Source organism: Hippoglossus hippoglossus, chromosome 14, assembly GCF_009819705.1.
Source record: "Hippoglossus hippoglossus isolate fHipHip1 chromosome 14, fHipHip1.pri, whole genome shotgun sequence".
Lineage (NCBI taxonomy): Eukaryota > Metazoa > Chordata > Actinopteri > Pleuronectiformes > Pleuronectidae > Hippoglossus > Hippoglossus hippoglossus.
Genome location: NC_047164.1, coordinates 12,319,587 through 12,339,242, shown reverse-complemented (window position 1 = coordinate 12,339,242; position 19,656 = coordinate 12,319,587). Strand labels below are relative to the sequence as shown.

Below are 19,656 nucleotides of genomic sequence, written 5' to 3'. Positions count from 1 at the left end.
TTGATCAGCAGAGCACGGCCGCTCCCGTGGCCCGTGAGCCATGAAGCCAGCACAGAGGGCCGGGGGAGGGGGGGCACCACGGACAAAGGCCTGTGACAACGACTGCTGCGGTAAAAAAAACGGCCTCCAGAGTGAAACGCCACTTTTCTGTCCGCACATGCCAGTCACTGATTCTCAGGGAACACGTCACCAAATGATCCTAATTGATACCCTGCGAGAGGAGGGTCACTCTGTATTTTTTCGTGCTCCTGAATCTGAGCAAAGGAAGGAAGCAACAGGGGTTGGGGGGGGGGGGGCGGTGAAGAAGCACCAGCATGCTAACCTTTAATACAGGGAGGAGGAAAATGGCGGCGTACCAGCTCTATCTCTACAATTTTCTCTTTTCATTGAGGGAAAAGTACTATTTCATTCATGCCGTTTCCGTTCATTCATCAGCTGGGGCCAGCCTAGACTCACGGTGCCATCTCCACCACACCAACATTCTTATCAATGGAAGTGACGTCAGCAGTGCCTGCAGCTGGGGGGGTGGGGGTGGGGGGGGGGGGATGATCACGTGGTCCGGTGAGGGTATATACAATAAAGTTGCGCTGGCCGTGGTGCTGAAAACATTCACTCAATTGCACATTAGCGCCAGTGCTGCTGCCGCTGCTGCTGCCACATACAAACACAGCACACAGCTGAAATAAAGAAGCGCCAGTGTGTGTGCGTGTGTGTGTGTGTTTTCTTTTTTTTTCTTCTTCTTCTTCTTCTTCTTCTTCATGTTGGTCACAAGCTGAAGAGACAGAGAGAGAGACAGAGAGACAGACAGTGAAAGAGAGAGAGAGAGAGAGAGAGGTGGAGAAAAGAAAAAGACAAGACATTCTCTCAGGTGATCCGCTATTCATGAAAAATAATCTTGGCTTTACCCGCGCTGTGAGTTTCACCACTTCCCCACCCCCAAAGTGGGACCCCAGGTAAGTGGGACGAGATCTCTTTTTCTCATATTATTCATCAAATGTTCCTGATAAGATTGATGCTGACATGTTTTTACTTTGTGTCTTTTTATGTAGTTGATACATATTTTTGATTAAAAGGTGGAGTGAGGCTTGGTTTAGGTTTGTGGAGTGTGGAAGATTGTTTTTATTAATTTTTTTATTAAATCTTAACTTTATCATGATAATTGATCATACTCCTGCAGCTGATGGGGGTCTGATTATAAGGTAGTGATGTGAACCAGGACTGTTTCTATGTGACTTTTTATCATCAGGTGAAACGAAATACATTTTAAAACTTTAGATAATAAGAAATAGTCTCGTTTAAATAACCAATCTTTTATTTCTTATGTGTTTTTCCAAAAATTAAAAAATTAAAAAATCCATGAACAAATCAAGTGTTTTAAAATAAATGTATTAAGGCTTGTACTGAAATGATTAATATGTGTTAAAAAATCCGTGATTTCCTGCTTATTTTGATGGGGTGACGAATAAAGCCACTACAAAGCGTAGACAATTATATTTAATAAATATTTCTGTGTGCAGCTGCTGTTCAGAAGCTCCAGATATTTTTTAGACGTGAATGTAAGACAAAAATCTCTTTTTAAGCCACATTAGGATCCGAAGAATCAATTTCCAGCTATTCATTTGTAATTAAATTAGAGTCTCAGTCATGAACTGCAGGTTGGTTATCTTATTAAGAGGATTTGTTCGTTTCCCACCTTCCTGCTCCGGTTTGTAAAAATGGGATATATTGCGCTGCTCCCGGTGATGCCCAAATTTGCGCTCGTCTGCATTCCACCACTGCCACCGAGGGGAAAACATGCTCCCAGCACACAAGGACACAAAGACGCGTTCCTCACTGACTGCTCCTCGGTCCCTTCTGCAAAAAAAAAAGCGGCTTCATCCCCCCCAGAAATCTAACATCCAGCTCATTTACAATTTGGATGGACCACTCAGGGACCGCAGGGTTAAATAACTCAACCGCAGCCACCGGTTTTACGCATGACTTCCCCGTGCGCGCCGTCTCTATTTATTCCAGTATCCCGTTGACATCGCTCTGATGCTTGGAATACCACACAAATCCCGGCTGACACAGACACAAACCTCGGACCAGTTTGTGTTTCCCTTTTTGTCTGTTTAAGAAAGAGACGTTTAAAATGGCAGGAGCGCGCGTTTTGGTTGGGTTGACTTGGAGAAAGAGGTGAGGCTTTTTTTTGATATACCAGAGAATTAGACTGAAAATTCAATTCACTAACGTGCATTTCTTGACTATTTGAGTTTTTTTTTGTTAAATCTCATGACAAGACAAAAGCAGAACAGCAGAGTATTTCTCCTCAATCAATTCAAATGCAGGCTGGGGAGATAATGACTGGGTTGACGCACGACTACAGACAGGAAAAATGGCTCATGTTCAGGATCGGAGCGCAATTTTCTGCATGCAAATGATTACCTCCCCCCTGACAGACACGGGGAATTCATGCAGTAAATATCTAAACAATCACGGCTGGGTTTTGTGGTCAAATCGTATACGTCCATCTCTGCTTCCAGACACTCCGGGGCTACACAGCAATGGCAAAAAATGACATTGAAACAAATACTACAACACTAGAATTAGATTTTCCACAAAAGACGTTTAGAATAAAAATATCTGTAATGTCAGAGGACAAGTGGAAGCGCGCAACTTTCTTTGTTGCATTTGGCACGGCTCATTAGATTGCCTTTGGGTGCGCGCATTGTCCTCAAACGTGCGTTCATTTAAATTGCTCACAGTGTTAAGTGCTTTTGTTCGGTTGCCTCGAGGTGAAAATATATTGTTTGTAAATTAGAGACTGGTCATCTAAGGGATATTTCATTTTGTGTGTTTTAATGTAAGTGCAGTATTTATGAATCATCATTTTGTATTTTAGATTGGCCTTCTCACAAAAAACTGTATATTTCAATGATCCAGATTGGCTCATATCATAATTAAAAATCCAGATTATAATTATTTCAGAAAAAACTAGAACGAATGATGTACGAATCATTTCTCATGTCTTTTGTCTTTCCCCCTCTGCCTTCTTCTTCTTCTTCTTCTTCTTCTTCTTCTTCTTCTTCTTCTTCAGGTGCTTAACCTCCCTCCTGCCAGTTCTGCATGGTCATGACCTGTCATCACGCCCCTTCCACAGCCCACCTCATCCTATTGGTCCTGCTCATTGTCACTCCACAGCTGGCTGGCACCGCCCCTGTGCGGGGTGAGGGAGGCGAGGGAGGGGTGGAGGGGCGCACCCGGACAGACCACAAAGAGGACAGCCTCGCCCCCTTTCTCTCGCCCCCAACCCAGAGTCTCTACAGCCTTGACAACGGGTCCCTGGACCAGGGACCGGGTCATGATAGACAGTCAGATAAGGTGATGGACCCTGTGCAGGTGCTCGCCGTTCTTCTGGAGGCCCTGGACCACCCGGGGGAGAGTGGAATCCAGGCGAGCAGAGACTGGGGAGAGGATCAGAGTCAGGAGCTGGCCTCCATCGAAGGGTTGGAGGGTGGTGAGATAAGGAGAGGAGGACAGACAGTGGGAGACAGGGGGGTGGAGGAGGAGAGAGAGGGGCGAAGGGCTGATAAGGCTATTGAACAGCTAATTGTGGGCCATTTGACAGCTGCTCAGGGTGATGACTTACAGGAAAGGGGGGAGGAGGAGGATGAAAACACAAGGTCAGAGGAGGATGCAGGGTGGTCTGTGGAGGATGTGAGACCTGATAGTGAAAGTGAGGAGGAAAGGGAAGATGAAAATGAGGGGCAGGAGGAAGGAAAGGATTTAGAAAGTCTCTTAGTCAAAGCCAGACGGAGTTCCACGTCACAAGGAGATGAATCCTCTCTGCAGCGCAAAATAAGAGGCTACTTCCAAAATATTGACTTGGGTCTCCAAGATAACGAGATCCTGCCTCCACTGAAGGGCTACAAGGCATATAACACTCAGCTGGCACGAGCCGGAAAGAAGCAGCACTGGCAGGAGAACCAGTCCCGCAACCGACCCACCAAGGGGGGCAACTTCATGGACGACTTTGAGGATGAGGGAGAGGAGCTGGAGGAGGAGGTTGAGGAAGAAGAGGAGAGCCTCTCCCACATGGAGGAGGAGGCGAGAGCACGTGCAGAGAAGCAGGAGGTGCTCCGGCAGCAGGAAGAGGCGGAGCGAGCCAGAGAAGAGGAGCAGAGGCTGGCAGACATCGCCTCTGACATGCTGCTGCAGTACATGGGAAGGAAGCAGCAGTCCTACATGAAGCCCCGTGAGAAAAGCAGCTTCGGGGCTGTGGGAAACACAGCTGAGGACAAGCGCTCCGAGGAGGTCCTCCCAGATGAAGACGACCTAGACCAGCAAATGATTGACAGGCTAATTGAGATCAGCAGCAAGCTGCACCTGCCCGCTGATGACGTGATTGAGATTATTAGTGACGTGGAGGAGAAAAAGAAGAAAAGAAAAGAGCTGCAACAGCAGCCAATCAACAGCAACCCGGTCGCCCCTCGCTTCAGGCCTCTGGTACCTCCTCCTCTGGCAGCTCCACCTATCTACCACTACACAGCCTCAAAAAACCCCAAGAAGAACCCCTATAAGTACAACAAGTCCAACAAGAAATGGCACAAGGACAAAGTCAAGTCATACAAACAGGAATATTGGTATAAGCCTCAGAAGCAGCTTGATTATTGGTACAAACCCCAGAAACAGTTTTTAGCCTTCCCTTCCTATCCATACTACCAGAAGCCATATCGAGCCTACTACCCTGTTTATTTCCCATACCCCAAAGCACAATATTATGGCAAGCCCTCCCCCTCCAGAGACCAGCCCTTCGGCCCCCAGGAACTTGACCTCCAGGCCCCAAGGCGCAGGCACAGGGCCGGGGGCAAGAACCGTGGACAGGGCTGGAGGCAGCAGCAGCCACCACCACGCCTGCCTCTCACCCCTTATATCTCTAACTATATCCTTCCTCACCCACGGACCTACCAACCCTTACCTCCCCCCAAACCACTTACCACGCCAAGGAGAGGCAGGCGTCCCCCGTACTACTATCCACAGATCACACCAGGAGATGACTATGAGGAAGACGGGCTGGTGCCTCAGCTGGACAGTGAGGAGGAACTGGAGAACTTTATTGAGAGGATCTACATGAAGCGCAGAATGTATTGAGAGACTTTTTGGACATTTGTCAGATCAGAGGGACAGACAGGTGGGATAGATATACAGTAGCTTGAGAAAAGCTAAAAGAAAGAGAGGTGAAAAAAAAGACTGAGATGAGATATGTGTTTTGAGCCTGATGACGCACCCACACACACACATATACACACACACACAAACGTGCACACACACACCAACATGCCTACATACAGTCACATTTCTGACACATTCACAAGCTGCTGTGCCCATTGTAAGAGAACCATGTTTACAACATCATTTTGTATTTTTTTTGTTTTATATTCTCTTTATGTCAAACTAAAGTAGTTCAATGACTTCTTATCTACACAAATATAAAAAAACTAAACACTGTTGACAATATATGACAGTTTATTTGTGTTGTATGTGGTGTGTGTACACTACTGGTCAAAAGTTTGACAACACACCCAGTGAAAAAATGTCCGAGGCCCACAAAAAATTTAAGAACACCAAAAAAACAAACTACTTGAAACAAAAAAGAGTAAATTTTAACAGAAGAATGCCTGTGCCAATGGTCCCAGGGTAACGGTGGACTGCAGGAAGTAGAACTGTATAGGTTTCAATCAGAACAGTGAGAAAAAAGACAAGTAACGAAAGGAAGATGGACTCATTGGTCAGGGGTTCATCCTACAGCAGGATAATGGAGGAAAAACTAGACTGGGTCTCCACATGATGGACGACCAGCACAGTCTCCAGACTTGAACCCCATTAGGCTGGTTTGTGATGAACTGGACAGAACTGGGAACATATCTGTGAGAGCTTGTGCAGCAGTGTTGGAACAAACTTTCTGAAAAATGTTTGATTTCCATTCAAGATAGATCCTCACAGAACGCTGCTGCATGGGTAAAAAAATTGATTAAATTCAGGATTAAAGATTCCGTGACTTTTATTCGTTCTATTCTTAAACATTACACTCAGTAAAGTTTCAGAATTGGAGGTGTTCTAAGGCGTTTGACCAGTAGTGTAGTTGCCTTTCTTATTCTCGATTGGATCCACTTTAAACAGCTGCAATTTGCAAAGGTGCCAGATACACACATTTCAGTTTGTCAAAGTGAAGATTCAGATTTTTGCCTTACAAGCACCATGGTTCTACAAGGGAAATATCATAATGCATAATTTTATCATCACTGCCTGACCCAATGTGGAAACCCTGTGGACTCCAAAAGCACAAACTTAAACACTAAACACTTCCAACCTGGTGGACTAAGGGTTTTCAACCATTTTGGGATCCAGAAGTTATTGTGTCAACGTATTTATGGCAGATCCACAATCACCACACAGCACTCTTCAACCATTGAGGAGTCCTTCATATATATATATATATATATATATTTATATATATATATATATATGTTCTCTGATTGCTCATCCACAGTTAACACTTTTACTCTTGTATCATATCCGTGATCTCATTTTCCTTTTCTTTTCAAGAAGAAAAAAAAACTTGAAACGACACTATGTGTTTGCAGCCTTTTTTAAACAGATCTCCAACAAGAGGCTACAAGAATTTTGTTCATTTTCAGGAGAAATTCATTGAGGAGCTTCAGGCCGGGAAGTCAGGGATTGTGCTTAAAAAAAAAACGTTAAATGCACGTCTTTCTACTTGCATCTTTAAAAATGAACACAAAAAAAAGAACAAAAAAAAGGAGAAAAATAAAACAGTGTGGAGAATCCAAGATGGGTGTTTTCTCTGAATAAACTGTGAACATAAAAAAAGAAATCTCAAAGGAAGAGGGCCACTGTGTCCGCAGTGAAGCCATCTGTCTTGTAAAAGGAGAGTGTTGTTGTTGATGTCACCTTTAGCATTGTAAGATGTACAGTGTGAAATAAATATGCCCGTGCAATGTGTAAATAACAGCATGATGATTACTAGTTTTGCTATATGATAAAAAATAAAAGCAATTATTTTATTAAAGTTCAGTTTTTTAATGGCTTTTTGGAGAGTGCTATGTTTTTACTCGCAACTATAACAAGAACACTGGATTCTTGAGGAACAAATCAAAATGCACAAAAGAGGAAGACAATCAGCTGCAGCTCTGTGACAACACGACTCACGTTTGTCACTGTTACATCAATACAGGGACGAATGTAGAAAAACAGCTTTAGACTGAATATATTATATTCCCAGATAATCAAAATGAACACGAGAATGGGACTGAAAAGAGGAGAAGAATAGCAAAAGAAAGGGGGAAAAAAAACTCAGAAAGAGGGTGGGAAACAGTAACTGCAGTGATTGATGAGTCACATGATTGGTGGATGAGTCATCCATCTGTACACTTTACTGCGCAGGACCACATGCTCAAACACACACACCCACGCACACACACAGACACACACACATTCTCTTTGAGCTGTATAGTAATTTAGCTGCTGGCATTCAAGATAAAGATTGAGTCGTGTTCCCTCCTGACTGGAGCCAGCCGACTGGCCGGTGGAAAGGTGTTTGGTAGATAGGTTTTTGCCATATCTTGTTCCCACACCTCCTCCTCACTCTTACTTCATACGAGCAATATGCCCTCCAGTTATAATTCTTTGAAGTGCTCCTGGCTGCTGCTCATTTTCTATCAAAATTAACCTTACGCACGCCGTCGGTAGTACAAACACTGACAGCGATTAGCGGCCCGTCAATACGGCCTAATTGCATGTTATCTTGCCCGGTTGCTCGACATTGATTGGAAAGGTACCTTTCATGGCTGTATCTTGAGCGATGCCTGCGCACCATCTTATGAATTCAGACTTTTAATCACAACATGTACCTTCTGTCGAGAGCCCAGCTGGACATTCACCGGCCGACTGTAAGAATGAATATATTAATTCGCTGTGGTCTCAACTGTGACCATCAGCCAGTTGTGCTGTGATAAAGAAGGAGATACAGCAGCCAGCATCAGCAGGATTGTCAGAGCAGCTGCCAGCACACTGACCCTGTCTGTACCATTCATACAGTCTATGTAAGTGCAATAATATGACAGAGTCTGTGTTTGTGTTGTTCGTGGGAAGGAATAGTTTAACATTTTGCAGATATTTACAAGAGAAGATCAATAATAATATCATATCTATAGCTCGTACAATTATTTTAGCTAATAGTAAATAATATTTAATTTCTTAAAGTGTAGTTTCAGGGGTCCCAGTGGTGCAGTGGCAATGTTCCTTCACAGCAAGAAAGGTTCTGTATTCGAACCTGCCAAACAAGGCCTTTCTATAAGGAGTTTGCATGGTCTCATGTGTCTGCATGGGTTTACTCCAGTTACTCCGGCTTTCTCCTACAGTCCAGAGACATGCACCTTAAAGGTCCAGTGTGTACGATTTAGTGACATCTAGTGGTGAAGTTGCATCTTGCAGCTGAAAACCCCTCACCTCACCTTCCCCTTCCAAACATGAAAGAGAACCTGTGGTTTTTAGTTTGTCCAGTTTGGAGTTCTGTAAAAAAACATGGCGGCCTCCACAGAGAGGACCCGCTCCTGATGTAAATATAAAGTATTTAAATATAAACGGCTAATTCTAGGGTAAAGAAAACAACACTTCCTACAGTTTAGGTGATAACACACTAGTGAAAATATCACTAGGATTATTTTATGTTCAGTTTCTGCAAATAGATGAATCTTACACACTGAACCTTTAAGTTAACTTGTGACTCTAAATTGCCTGTAGGTGTGGCTGGTGGTTTGTCTCTGTATGTTGGCCCTGTGATGGACTGGCGACCTGTGCAGGGTCTACCCTACACAATGCCTGCTGGGATTGGCTCCAGCTCCCTGCAATCCTCAACAGATAAGTTATATAGGTAATGGATGGATGGAACATCTAGTTTCTCCTTTTATTCATCCTAAAGTGGAATTTCTCACCTCTTGGTGAGCCCTTTTTTTTACTTGAGTCCTCATTGGTTGGGTCCGAGGACAAAAGGTTTGAAAATGAAAAAAATCTAGGGGTGCAGATTTGGAAAGAAGAGAGCTGCGTTCTCACCTCTGCTTGAGGCTAGCAGAACGGTTTGAGTTGCAGTATTGGTAATGTAGGCAGCAGGTATTGACAGTAAAAAGGTGGCCACCGTGTCCCACAACGTTAGTGCCCTGCTAAATCATCTCTGTCTGTAGGTTTATTACAACGAGAGACACCTGCATCAGGGAGACAGGGCAGATGAGCCACAGAGAAGTTAACAAGTTAACAGTTGTACTGCCGTCACTAAGTCTGAGCTGTCCTTGCAAAAAGGGCATTAGTAGTCATGGTGGCCACATACTGTGGAGTTTCTCTATTGGATGAATATATGTCTATATGGCTTCCTTACTAAACCTTGGGTCCTACAGATACTGCAGAGAAAAAGGAATCTTCCTCTGGCTTTACTCTATGAACTTTGTCATGCTGAGTAAGTGATACATAAAATTAATAATGTAAACGTGAAAGAGAATAAAACTAAGGTTGCAAAATATATCAACAGCATATAAATCTACATAATATGCTGGACATATTTGGTATATGTTTAAAAACTAGTTTCTAAAATAAACTTTTAGGTTTGACTGAACTACTGACCACTGGGTTGGAGAAGGTAAAACCATACAGGCTGATAAGTTGACGAGAATCTGCTGGTGTTTGGATGTTTCCCTGAATAATGTCTCCATCAGTAACATCACAACATAACATGCTTTTATTCAAATGCTCCGCTGTCGCCATTCGCTATTATGATAGCTTTCATCTCTGCAGATCTAACAGGACACTGTGCAAACATCTGCCGCTCTGGACTCTGGAGGCACCTCTGCTCTGAGGTGATCAAACAACAAGATCATAGAGTTCTGAGACTGCATTCCCAAAAGACCCGCAGTTTAAAGGTAGCGGCTGGCTAAGAAAGTAAGGAGAAACATGAAAATTAAGAGCATGTCAGTTCTTATTGATATAATGTGTAATTTAAGCATTACTTGATCTACGATTTACTGGAATATAATTGTATTTGACATAAATTAATTCAAATTAAATATGATTTTACTGATATAAAAACAAATTCAACTCCTAATACAACTAAAATTTAATTTGATTTCTATTTCCATTCTATTTCTATTATTTTTATGTACAGTAAATAAGTGAGAATACTTTTTTTATAGAGAAATATGTCAAATAAAATTCGAATTATTTATTTTAAAACAATTTAATAAATTCAGTTGATTATTATATTTTGCTAATTTAAATTAAATAATTTCCATTTTCCAATATTTAATCCAATCTAGTTCCTCTTCATGCACATACGTGTGTATTGATGAACATTTCATTTCACAAGCACCGACAGACTGCTCACTTGTCAACCCATCACCGTGGACGACAGTGAATTAATTCAGAAACAAGACGTCGCCCATGGCAACAGGGGTCAACCCTGCCCCAGTTCTCTGCCATCCACCAGATGATTGCTGTCATCGAGCAGACGCCAGTCAGAGGAGCTGAGGCTGAGACGTCTTCACTAAGTGTGGTGGGTCAGTCAGTTTTTATTTAATATGGTAATATATCTCGTATATAATATTGTATATAAGGGGATTTACTATCAGTAAAGAATGTGACAACCTGAATCATTTTAATGACAGGTTGATGTTTTATTGATGTTAATGTAACCCAAACCCTCAGGGAATTCATACTTGTCTTTCTCTAGAACAGTTCAACTTTTTACTGGTAAAATTTGACCCGTCAGATAAGAGATCCTGGCAGTATAATGACTTCATTCAGATTTCAAGCTTGTTTTATTTTCTACCTGAAACTGTGGATTTACCAGGTTTGAGACGTGACAGTGGCTGAGTCGCTCTTAACACATGATGCAGAGGAAGCTCATGAAAAGGAGCTGTTCAGTCGTCTCTTACACCTTGTTGCCAAGCTGAGGACAAAAACAGCATTGTTGAGATGCTGCTATTTACATTCCCACATTCGTATTCCTGTGACTTACAACACAATTGAGATTTGAAAAATAAATAAATAAAAAAATTCCAGCACAATAGCATAATTGTGTGTCAAGCTTTAGATCACATTATGTCCTTATAGTAATCATTTATATTTTTGCCTGGTGGGGGTGCTATAATTAAAATGCAATTTGAATTTTTCAAAAGCCTCCAACTCTCTCAGGCACAAAATTTGGTTTACATCCAGCTTCTGGCACAAAAGAGTCTGACAGCACAGCCATTCATCAGTAATGGCCCCAAGAAGCCAAAGCATTTACGGGAGCAGAAAGAATGCATCCATTAGTAATATGAATGGTGAATTAATACAGCGACAAGACCTTCAAAATCTGATTAAATAATGATCACAAATTTCTACAGCGGTAGTGGGTCTTTGGTTCACCCTTTAACTTTGAATGCATAACAAGTGGTAATACAAAGTGACCAACACAGGCTCTGAAAGAGTTTGTGCAATGGATGTGTTTACGCATGGACACCACATGAAATGGGACCAAATCATCATTGCAAACACTGACAGAAAAATGGATCATATTTGTTTGCATGATAACTGGCTTGTTCATTTTTTTGTTCAGTAAATGGAAGATGATGGATTTCCTGTGTTCTTTGTCCTGTTTTCTTCTGTGTGCTGCCTCCGTGTTGAGCATCATTTTGCAGCTATTTCTGGCAAAGACTTATTAAAACTGAGATTTTTACATGATTTGTAATAGACAAAAAACAACTATGTTTTACTTTCTGCAGAGGGCCATCATACCCTTCTCCATTTTTATGCATTTTGTCTGTGTTTGCCAAATGTTTTACGTGATTACCTTCACCAAGGAGGTTATGTTTTTATGGGCGTTAGTTTGTCTGTTAGTTAGTTAGCAGGATTACTTAAAACCGACTGAAATGTGGTGGAGGGGTGGAGCATGATCCAAGGAAGAACCCATTACATTTTGGAGTGGATCCGGATCAGGGGGCAGATCCAGGAATCTTTTTTCACTTTCTTTATCATGGTGAGATAGCGTTTTATCCTTGGCAGATGTATCCACTCTCTGTTTGCACTTCTAGTTTGTTTGTTTGTCAACAGGATCTTGTGAATTTGAGTGTGGTTTCATAAGGGGACTGTTGGGCCTTGGAAGAGGTCTACGCTCTACTGAGAGTCATTCTAGCTCTGCCATGTTTTTGACTCAAGATGATTTGGCCTTTGTTGAGTTTGAGTCTCTCATGTTGCTTTGAAATGCTCACATGCTGATTTCCACACCTCTTTTGCAACTGAGAAATGCTGCTAATTGGCATTTAACCTGAAACATGACCTGAGTTTGTTGCAGTATTTGTAACTGTGATTAAATAACTTTAGAGTGAAAGACCAACAAGGCGTGTCAGGATGCCATTTCTGACCCAGTGAACTCTGTAGTCCTCTTAATTAGGCAATTACCAAAAATCGGTGCTTTGGTGCGCCAAGTGAAAAGTGTGAGGCGCACTGATTTTGTGGTGTTGTACTTGATAGTTTACTTTATAACTCTTGATTTTGTTAAGCAAAGTATGAAATTATTCTCCTGCTCTAAACCCAAGAGGTTTATCCACTGTAATGGTTTAAATTTTACATTTTGCAGCTCATTCGTCCAGCGTTTTGAAACCAAGCTGTTACGGGAATAGAAACCTAAAATTTGGGGGAACAAATCCCCTGAAAAATGACACATGTCAAATAACTTCAATAGATACCCCCAGGCAAAAGTATGGAGTTAGTGTTAAAAGCACAAAATGGATTGAAGTGCTATTAAACCTGGTTACAGTTGAAGCATGCAAACCTCCATTGTGTGACACAATTGTTTACGCAGTAGGTTGCGGAGACTATTAGACGTCTCTGTGGGTATAAAAGCCACTAAAAGAGTCAAAATGTTTGAACTTTCTCGTAAGATGATGCTCATCTCGGTCCCGTCATCCTGCTGTTTGTTAATTTTCTTGTCTGTTAAACGACCATTTCGAACTCACAATGCGCCTCATTAGAAATGCTTTTACCAGCCATTTGGACGACGCAAGCCGAGCTACAAAGGCCGGTCCCTTGAAACGCCGTCCTTTGTTTATGATCTCTGCAACCCCTTGTTTTATTCTTTTTGCTCCTTCCTTTCATCTCTTCTTTTCCTTTCTTTATCCCACCCCTCACCTCCTTCCCCACCTTCTCCCCTTTCCCCCCCAGTTACCCATGCCCCCTCTCCCCCCTTAATGCTCCCTAACACACAATCTTCCTCTCCTTTTCTCCTTTCTCCTCTCTCCATTTCTTGTTTTGTATGCAAGCCCCAAGGGAGGCAAATGGGTGAAAAGCACTCTCCCTGCGCCACTGTCACAAAAGACTGGTGACTCATCGCCACTTATGTTCCCGTCTCCCACCTCCTACAAAAAAAAAAAAAAAAACATATACAGGAGAAAAAACTCAAATTACTCCCTACCTGCCATGCACTTACAGGATAACACACACACACAAACACACACACACGCACACACACACACGCACACACGCACGCACGCACACACACACACACACACACACACACACACACACACACACACACACACACACACACACACACACACACACACACACACACACACACACACACACACACACACACACACAGAGATCAGTGTGTGCACTGGAACACAACACACGCACACACACCCTTTAGAGACATGGAAGAATGTACACACGCACACACATTCCACAGCTCCTCAACACCATCCTGAAATTAAAACCCAAGTCACATCATTTAGTTGATAATTATGGTCGAAAATGGCGTTCATTGATGTGCGCTGCCTATCATATCTAATGAGATTACTTCTAGTTTGTAAAGGCATTCTCATGTTAATGAGGAAGTGAATATGCGTGAATAGAGAGCTAAATGTGGAGCTGCTCATGTAAGAGATGCTCTTGAACTAGGTGAGTACAAGGTAAGAAAAGGGAAGAAGAGAGTGAGACAGAAATTCCCTGTATGGGTTAGTGATGAGGCTTTGGTCTCATTTGTCCATCTGCGGATGATGAACCAGAAAAGAAATGTTTTTCCTCCATCTGCTGGAAGGATGAGTCACTTACACTGCAGTCACGGTGCTGATGTGGACACAAGATGGAAGTCCTGAATGAACATGATGTACAGAGTGACGCACATAATATTTAAGTCACGCCTCATCCAATGAAGACAAACCTACTCAATCATACACTATGCTGTGTTCAATCTCAATCTGAAAGGTAACTAGTTACTATTACAATCATATACAAGTATAGTGAGGTAAAAAACACAATATTTGCCTCATGGGAAGTAGAAGTACTCTTAGGTCTAAATACCTCAAAACTGCGTTGAGTAAATGTACTTCTGATTATTAATCTATTGCAACATTTGCAACAGTACACTATGTTCATATTTTTCAATAAACCAGCAACTGCAACTTGAATATTTATCTCCACCAAGGAGGTTCTGCTTTCGCCCGCGTCTGTTTGTTTGTTCGTTTGCAGGATTACACAAAAACTACTGAGCCAGTTTCCATGAAATTAGGTGGGAAGGTGGGGAATGACCAAGGGAAGAACCCATAACATTTTTAAATTGCAAGATTGATTTCTCATGGGAATAAATCATGGATCTGTTCAGAGGACTGATATTTATAAGTGTGTGCAATTAGCTGCAGATCCAAAATAAAAATCTGGATCTTGTGAATTTAATATATCTGTTGAGCCTTGGCGGAGGTATGTGCTTTGATGAGTGCCATTGTAGTTTTCGATAAGTCTGAGTTGTTCATGTCCAGAGATATATTTTGTTAATATGTGAGACATGCAACATAGAAAAGCAAAAACTCCACAAAGCTCATGAGGTGGAACTATAGGGAACATTTAGAAATTCTGCTGAATTAAAGACCAGCGATCAGGGATTATCCAAATAAAGAAAATTACTTAATTAATTGAATGAGAAGCTACATTTTTGAATGTCAGAGTCCTTCAAATAGATGTCATACAACGGGATGGAGATGTTGTACAATGCAAACTGAGCAGAGTTTACTCAACTAGATTTCAGTCTTGGTCTCTGCAGGCCTGCTTATGTTCACGTGGATTCCACCACAGAGTCACCAGAGCCCTTACCTGATTACTCTTTACAGAAACCTGCTTGTGAGCTATTCAGACACATCAATTATTGAAAGCCTGGAGTTTCCGTTTCACACACAACGAGGGAGGGGGGGGGGAGTGCAGTGAGGCAGACAGACACACACGGGGGCTGAGGAAGAGAGGGAAAAGTCCAAGAACAGTGGGTTTGAGAGGAAATAACTCATCAGGCACCCTGGGAGGGAAACATATGAGCGGGGATGGAGGGAGAGAGGGAGGACCGGGGAGAAAGTACGGAAAGGTGAGGCAAGAAGAGACTGATTGTTTATGACTAATCAGGTGCCCTCCTTGAGTGTAACAGTAGAGCCTGAGCCGGTGCAATCAGCTGAAGATTGATTGGCTGATAACCTTGTCGTCAGGCAGTTAGGAGGGCATGTTTTTTAATTCCGCCGCTTCTCTCTCGAACCTCAGTGGGACGACTTCTACCCAGGTTGACACACTGACTCAGGGCTGCGGCGAGGACAGGCCCCCAAACCTCCAGGAGCCAACGGGAGACAACAGGGTGGACAGCGAAGCCTGCGATGGAGTGGTTGACCCCGTGCAGGTCAGGTTTGGCAGAAAAAAATCATATTTAACCACAACAATTTTAATTATATATGTATATTACTGTATATTTTAAAGGTACCTTTATTTGAACTCAAAGGCCACAGTTTTCAGGGGGAAATGGGCACTAATTTTTGCTCAAGATTCAAGGTTGAGCCTCAGTATTGTATGATTGATAGGAGGTTGGGGAGGATCTATGTATCGATGACACAGACAGCCCGCCACAGGAGAGTCTGACACCCACAAAGACACAGGACAATGCTGACGGCCTCCCATCGTCCCCCCTGCCAACAGACGAGGAGGTGACCCCCCCTTCAGTGTCATCTCATACCTCCAACAAACAGAGTAAGTCACAGGCGCAGACATGCTCAGGTCAGGGTAGTTGTGACCTTGTTTGTGTACTTTTTACTGTTCGTCTCTTCACAGATCGTTCCTCCGAGCCCTGCTGGTATTGCATGAGGTCTCTCGACTCAGAGTATCGTCCTGAAACTCCAGAACAGGTTTCCACCTTTCTGACTTAATACATCATTTCACTGAGACAGAGCTGGCACATCGAAACGACGCATTATTTTTTTTGCATTAGAACATGGTGTTATTGTTTTCAAGGTTAAAAGTCAAACAATTCTCTACAGTTCATTAATAATTCATTAAAGAGAAAACTGACTCCGTCAAGTCGGAGCGCTGAGTATGAAGACATGAATTCATGATGATATTGAGCACGTTTTTGGAGGCGGTTCTCTGAGGACGAATTATAGTAATGACTTTCAGAATTGTTCTTGATAAATCCCGTCCAATTTGGTTTTACCTGAATGTGTGGAATAAAATTGAGCTGTAAAATATACTTTGTAATTCTATGTTGGAGCAGTTCCCTTTATGGTGACACAACTCACCCCTATGTTGCAGGAAGACTCGGTTCCTTCGTCACCACTGCTCTCTAGTGGCCAGAAAGTGAGCTACCAGACAGACCCTCGCCCTCACTTTGGTGTGGCCTGGTCATCCCACTCCACATGTCGTCCTCTGTGGGGGAGCGAGGGGCCCTGCTGGGGGCAACGGCACCAGGATGCACCCAACCAGATGCACACGTGTCCTCACTGCCATCTGGGCTTGCCCCCAGAAACCCTGCGGTGGCATGAGGTTGTTAGCACACACCGACATAAAAAGAGATGCACAAGCTCCGCCAAACATTCCACAGATTGTGTTACTGTGTTTAACTTGAAGGCCTCTGACTGTTTTCTCTCTCTCCGTGCACAGGCTAAGTGTGTGCTGTTTGACGGGCAGAGGAACTCAAACACATAAACTGAGTCATCGTCAGAGAGAAACGCTGCCTGCTCTTAATACAAAATAACAGGCCTGTCGACTCTCTGTGTTAATGCACCCAGGACTTTGCACCGAAATGTTCAATATCTGTTTCTGCTGGTGAAAACTGTCTGTTTACTCAAAGCCATGTTCCTTCCTTATTTCATGTAGAGTTCATGTTTAATTTGTGTGATATTTTCAAATAAACTGCATGTGTACCAGAAAGTTATGGGATGAGTACACTATATTCTGAATCTGAGTTTTTAATGCTTGTATGATGATTTGAGGCTGATTTCTTTTACATTTCAAACATTTATATTTTATATTTCCTTCTCCTTCACGGTTCTCTCAGGGCATCACGGTTTGCCATGGTAGTAAATCTTGTAAATAGGGATCTGTAAACTAGTGGGCATACGTTGGGAAAAAAAGTTATGAAACGTTGAAACTTAAGTTTTGAAATGCTACGTCACTTGCACTCCTAATTCAGACTAGTCTTCCAGAGCTGGTCTTACAGCTGGTCTTACTCTTCAGACATTTGGCCACACAGTTGCGAGTCATATGATTTTTGGCAGCATTATCACAATCTAAAAGTCCTGTGCTTAGCCTTTTGTTTACCCCACTGAAGGGCAGTCCAATCACATCTTGTATTAAAGGGATTGACAGACTCCTCCACCAATGACTGTGGTTCAGAGCAAAACAATTTTAGACTTGAGTCATGTCTCATATTTCAGATGTTACTTGTTGCTAAAAATGGTTTCACAGTCTCCAGGACGACCTCTTTTTATGATGCAACCTCGGCTTGTGACAGTAACAATCACTTTTAACTTGATCTGCAACCGTATTTGAGTTCAGAATTTTTTACTTGATTGTTAACTGTACACAATCTTTTTCATCCATATATTATTATTATTTTATAAATTATTCCAATGTCAGAAATTGTATAAGTTACAGTGTCTGTGTGTCATTTGGAGCTGGAGCCTATTAACACCCGTAACTTTTGGAGATTCATTTGACCAGAGAATAAAACCAAATTGTTCCCTTCACACTCAGGACAAAACCTGCATGTTAATGGTGTTGGTGGAAAGTGCAAAACGGGCTTTTGTCAGGAAAAAATGGTTTCTGTAGGTCAGTTTCTGTTTTATATGAACGTGGGGAGGGCCAGCAGTTTCACAGGGAGGGCCTCATGTGCACGGACATGAATGGCCACCAAAACATGTCACTATGTTAAATTAAGTATAAATAATTCCTGGATCTGCCCCTTTGTCCGGATCTGCAACAGAATTTAATGAGTTCTTTCTTGGCCCATGTCCCATCCTTCCACATAGTTTCATGGGAATCCATCAAGTGGATTTTGCCTGGCTGCTGACAAACAAACCAACCAACCAACAAATAAACCAACGGTCAGGGGGCAAAAACAGACAGCAGACAGCAATATTTCCTGCTGGAGATAATAAATATATTGGTCAAAAGCTTGTGAATAAATGGGCTTTGAGAAGTTGTGTTGAAAGAAGGGACTTTGTGGATATCTGCCAGGAGAGAATTCCAGAGGGTGGGGGGGTGCCACACTGAATTCCCTGTCAACAAAGGTCCTCAGGCTGATGCAAAGGATGGTGAGCAGACCTGTGTCCAAGCACCATTGGTTCCTGGATCGAGTAAAAGGCTAGAGGAGGTCTGATAGGTGCTGAGGGACGAGAGCATGAAGGGATTTATAGGAGAGGATGAGGATTTTGTAAATTATCTGGGACTTGACTGGAAGTCAGTGAAGAGATAGAATAACTATTCTCTGCTCAGGACAATTGACTTTATATAAAGATGGACGACATGTCAGCTCCCCCAAAGTAAAGCAAAGCATCTAAATCGCTCCCCCATAATGGCTGGCTGCAGTATAAGTAATAAACCCTTCCTCCATGTTAATGAATTGGTCATGGACCAAACAAAATAGACAAAATACATGTCAAATTTAATTTCTCTTGTTTTAGGTAGTCCTTATCACACTAATGTTTGTTCAAGTGTTCATGATTTTTGGTCTTAAGAAGTTATTTGATGCAATAACAACATGTGAAATGTCATGATTGACAGCTGAGACCGACTGGCTATTGGCTAAGTATGTGCCTTGACCTCAATACCGCAGTAGGTCCAGAGACATGGAGTCATGGGCTTTTTTGGAAATCAGGGAAGTATAGAGGCTGCTGCAAACAAGTCAAGGAAATGACTGGAAGAGGAACTGGAGGAAATATTGTCTTTTTACATCCTGGACACTTTTTATAAACACTGAGCACATGCACTGGAACTTGTAGAAGAGATGAGTGCAAACAAATGAAACTAATGAAGCATGAAATCAGTTTGTTTTACAAATGAATTGACTTCGTGATCGACAGCTGATCATTTTAGTTTGTTGAGTTTTGGCTGAGTCACTGACTCTGACTGTTTTTCTCAGGGGGCTGGGGGCTGGGGGCTGTGTGTATGAGCGTGAGTGAAGACACTGACCTAGTTTCATTGTAAAGGGTGATGGGGGAGGCACTGTGTGTGTATGTTCGGGCACGCTCTGGCATGGGGAGAGCACTATTTAAGGGAACAGGGATTAAGAGGCAAGAGCAATAAACCAAACTGATAGCACGGCTC

The 19,656-nt window shown here is 42.6% G+C and overlaps 2 protein-coding genes across 3 annotated transcripts; both read left to right on the top strand.

Moving 5' to 3' along the window:
* Positions 1-608: 608 nt before the first annotated feature.
* si:dkey-175g6.2 (trichohyalin) lies at positions 609-6,462 on the top strand. Of its 2 annotated transcripts, none has more exons than XM_034607101.1 (2): positions 609-953; positions 3,077-6,462. In XM_034607101.1, exon 2 carries the CDS (start codon positions 3,106-3,108, stop codon positions 5,128-5,130), a length of 2,025 nt encoding a protein of 674 aa, XP_034462992.1. In that variant the 5' UTR covers positions 609-953; positions 3,077-3,105; the 3' UTR covers positions 5,131-6,462. The 2 variants fall into 2 exon arrangements, with proteins under 2 accessions (XP_034462992.1, XP_034462993.1); XM_034607102.1 differs by lacking the exon at positions 609-953 and adding an exon at positions 1,719-2,175.
* Positions 6,463-15,351: 8,889 nt separating this feature from the next.
* LOC117774346 lies at positions 15,352-17,290 on the top strand. The gene is made up of 6 exons (XM_034606712.1): positions 15,352-15,436; positions 15,607-15,739; positions 15,918-16,083; positions 16,165-16,238; positions 16,642-16,872; positions 16,990-17,290. The coding sequence occupies exons 1-6, from the start codon at positions 15,396-15,398 to the stop codon at positions 17,032-17,034; spliced, it is 690 nt and encodes a 229-aa protein (XP_034462603.1). The 5' UTR covers positions 15,352-15,395; the 3' UTR covers positions 17,035-17,290.
* Positions 17,291-19,656: the final 2,366 nt, after the last annotated feature.

What these genes read in the sequence shown, in the direction of transcription:
- si:dkey-175g6.2 (XM_034607101.1), top strand. Translation starts at nt 3,106, where the DNA reads ATGGTCATGACCTGTCATCACGCCCCTTCCACAGCCCACCTCATCCTA.
- LOC117774346 (XM_034606712.1), top strand. Translation starts at nt 15,396, where the DNA reads ATGGAGGGAGAGAGGGAGGACCGGGGAGAAAGTACGGAAAG. An exon ending in CGGGGAGAAAGTACGGAAAG is followed by an intron (nt 15,437 to 15,606) that starts GTGAGGCAAGAA and finishes CTCGAACCTCAG; the next exon opens with TGGGACGACTTCTACCCAGG. An exon ending in GTCCTGAAACTCCAGAACAG is followed by an intron (nt 16,239 to 16,641) that starts GTTTCCACCTTT and finishes CCTATGTTGCAG; the next exon opens with GAAGACTCGGTTCCTTCGTC.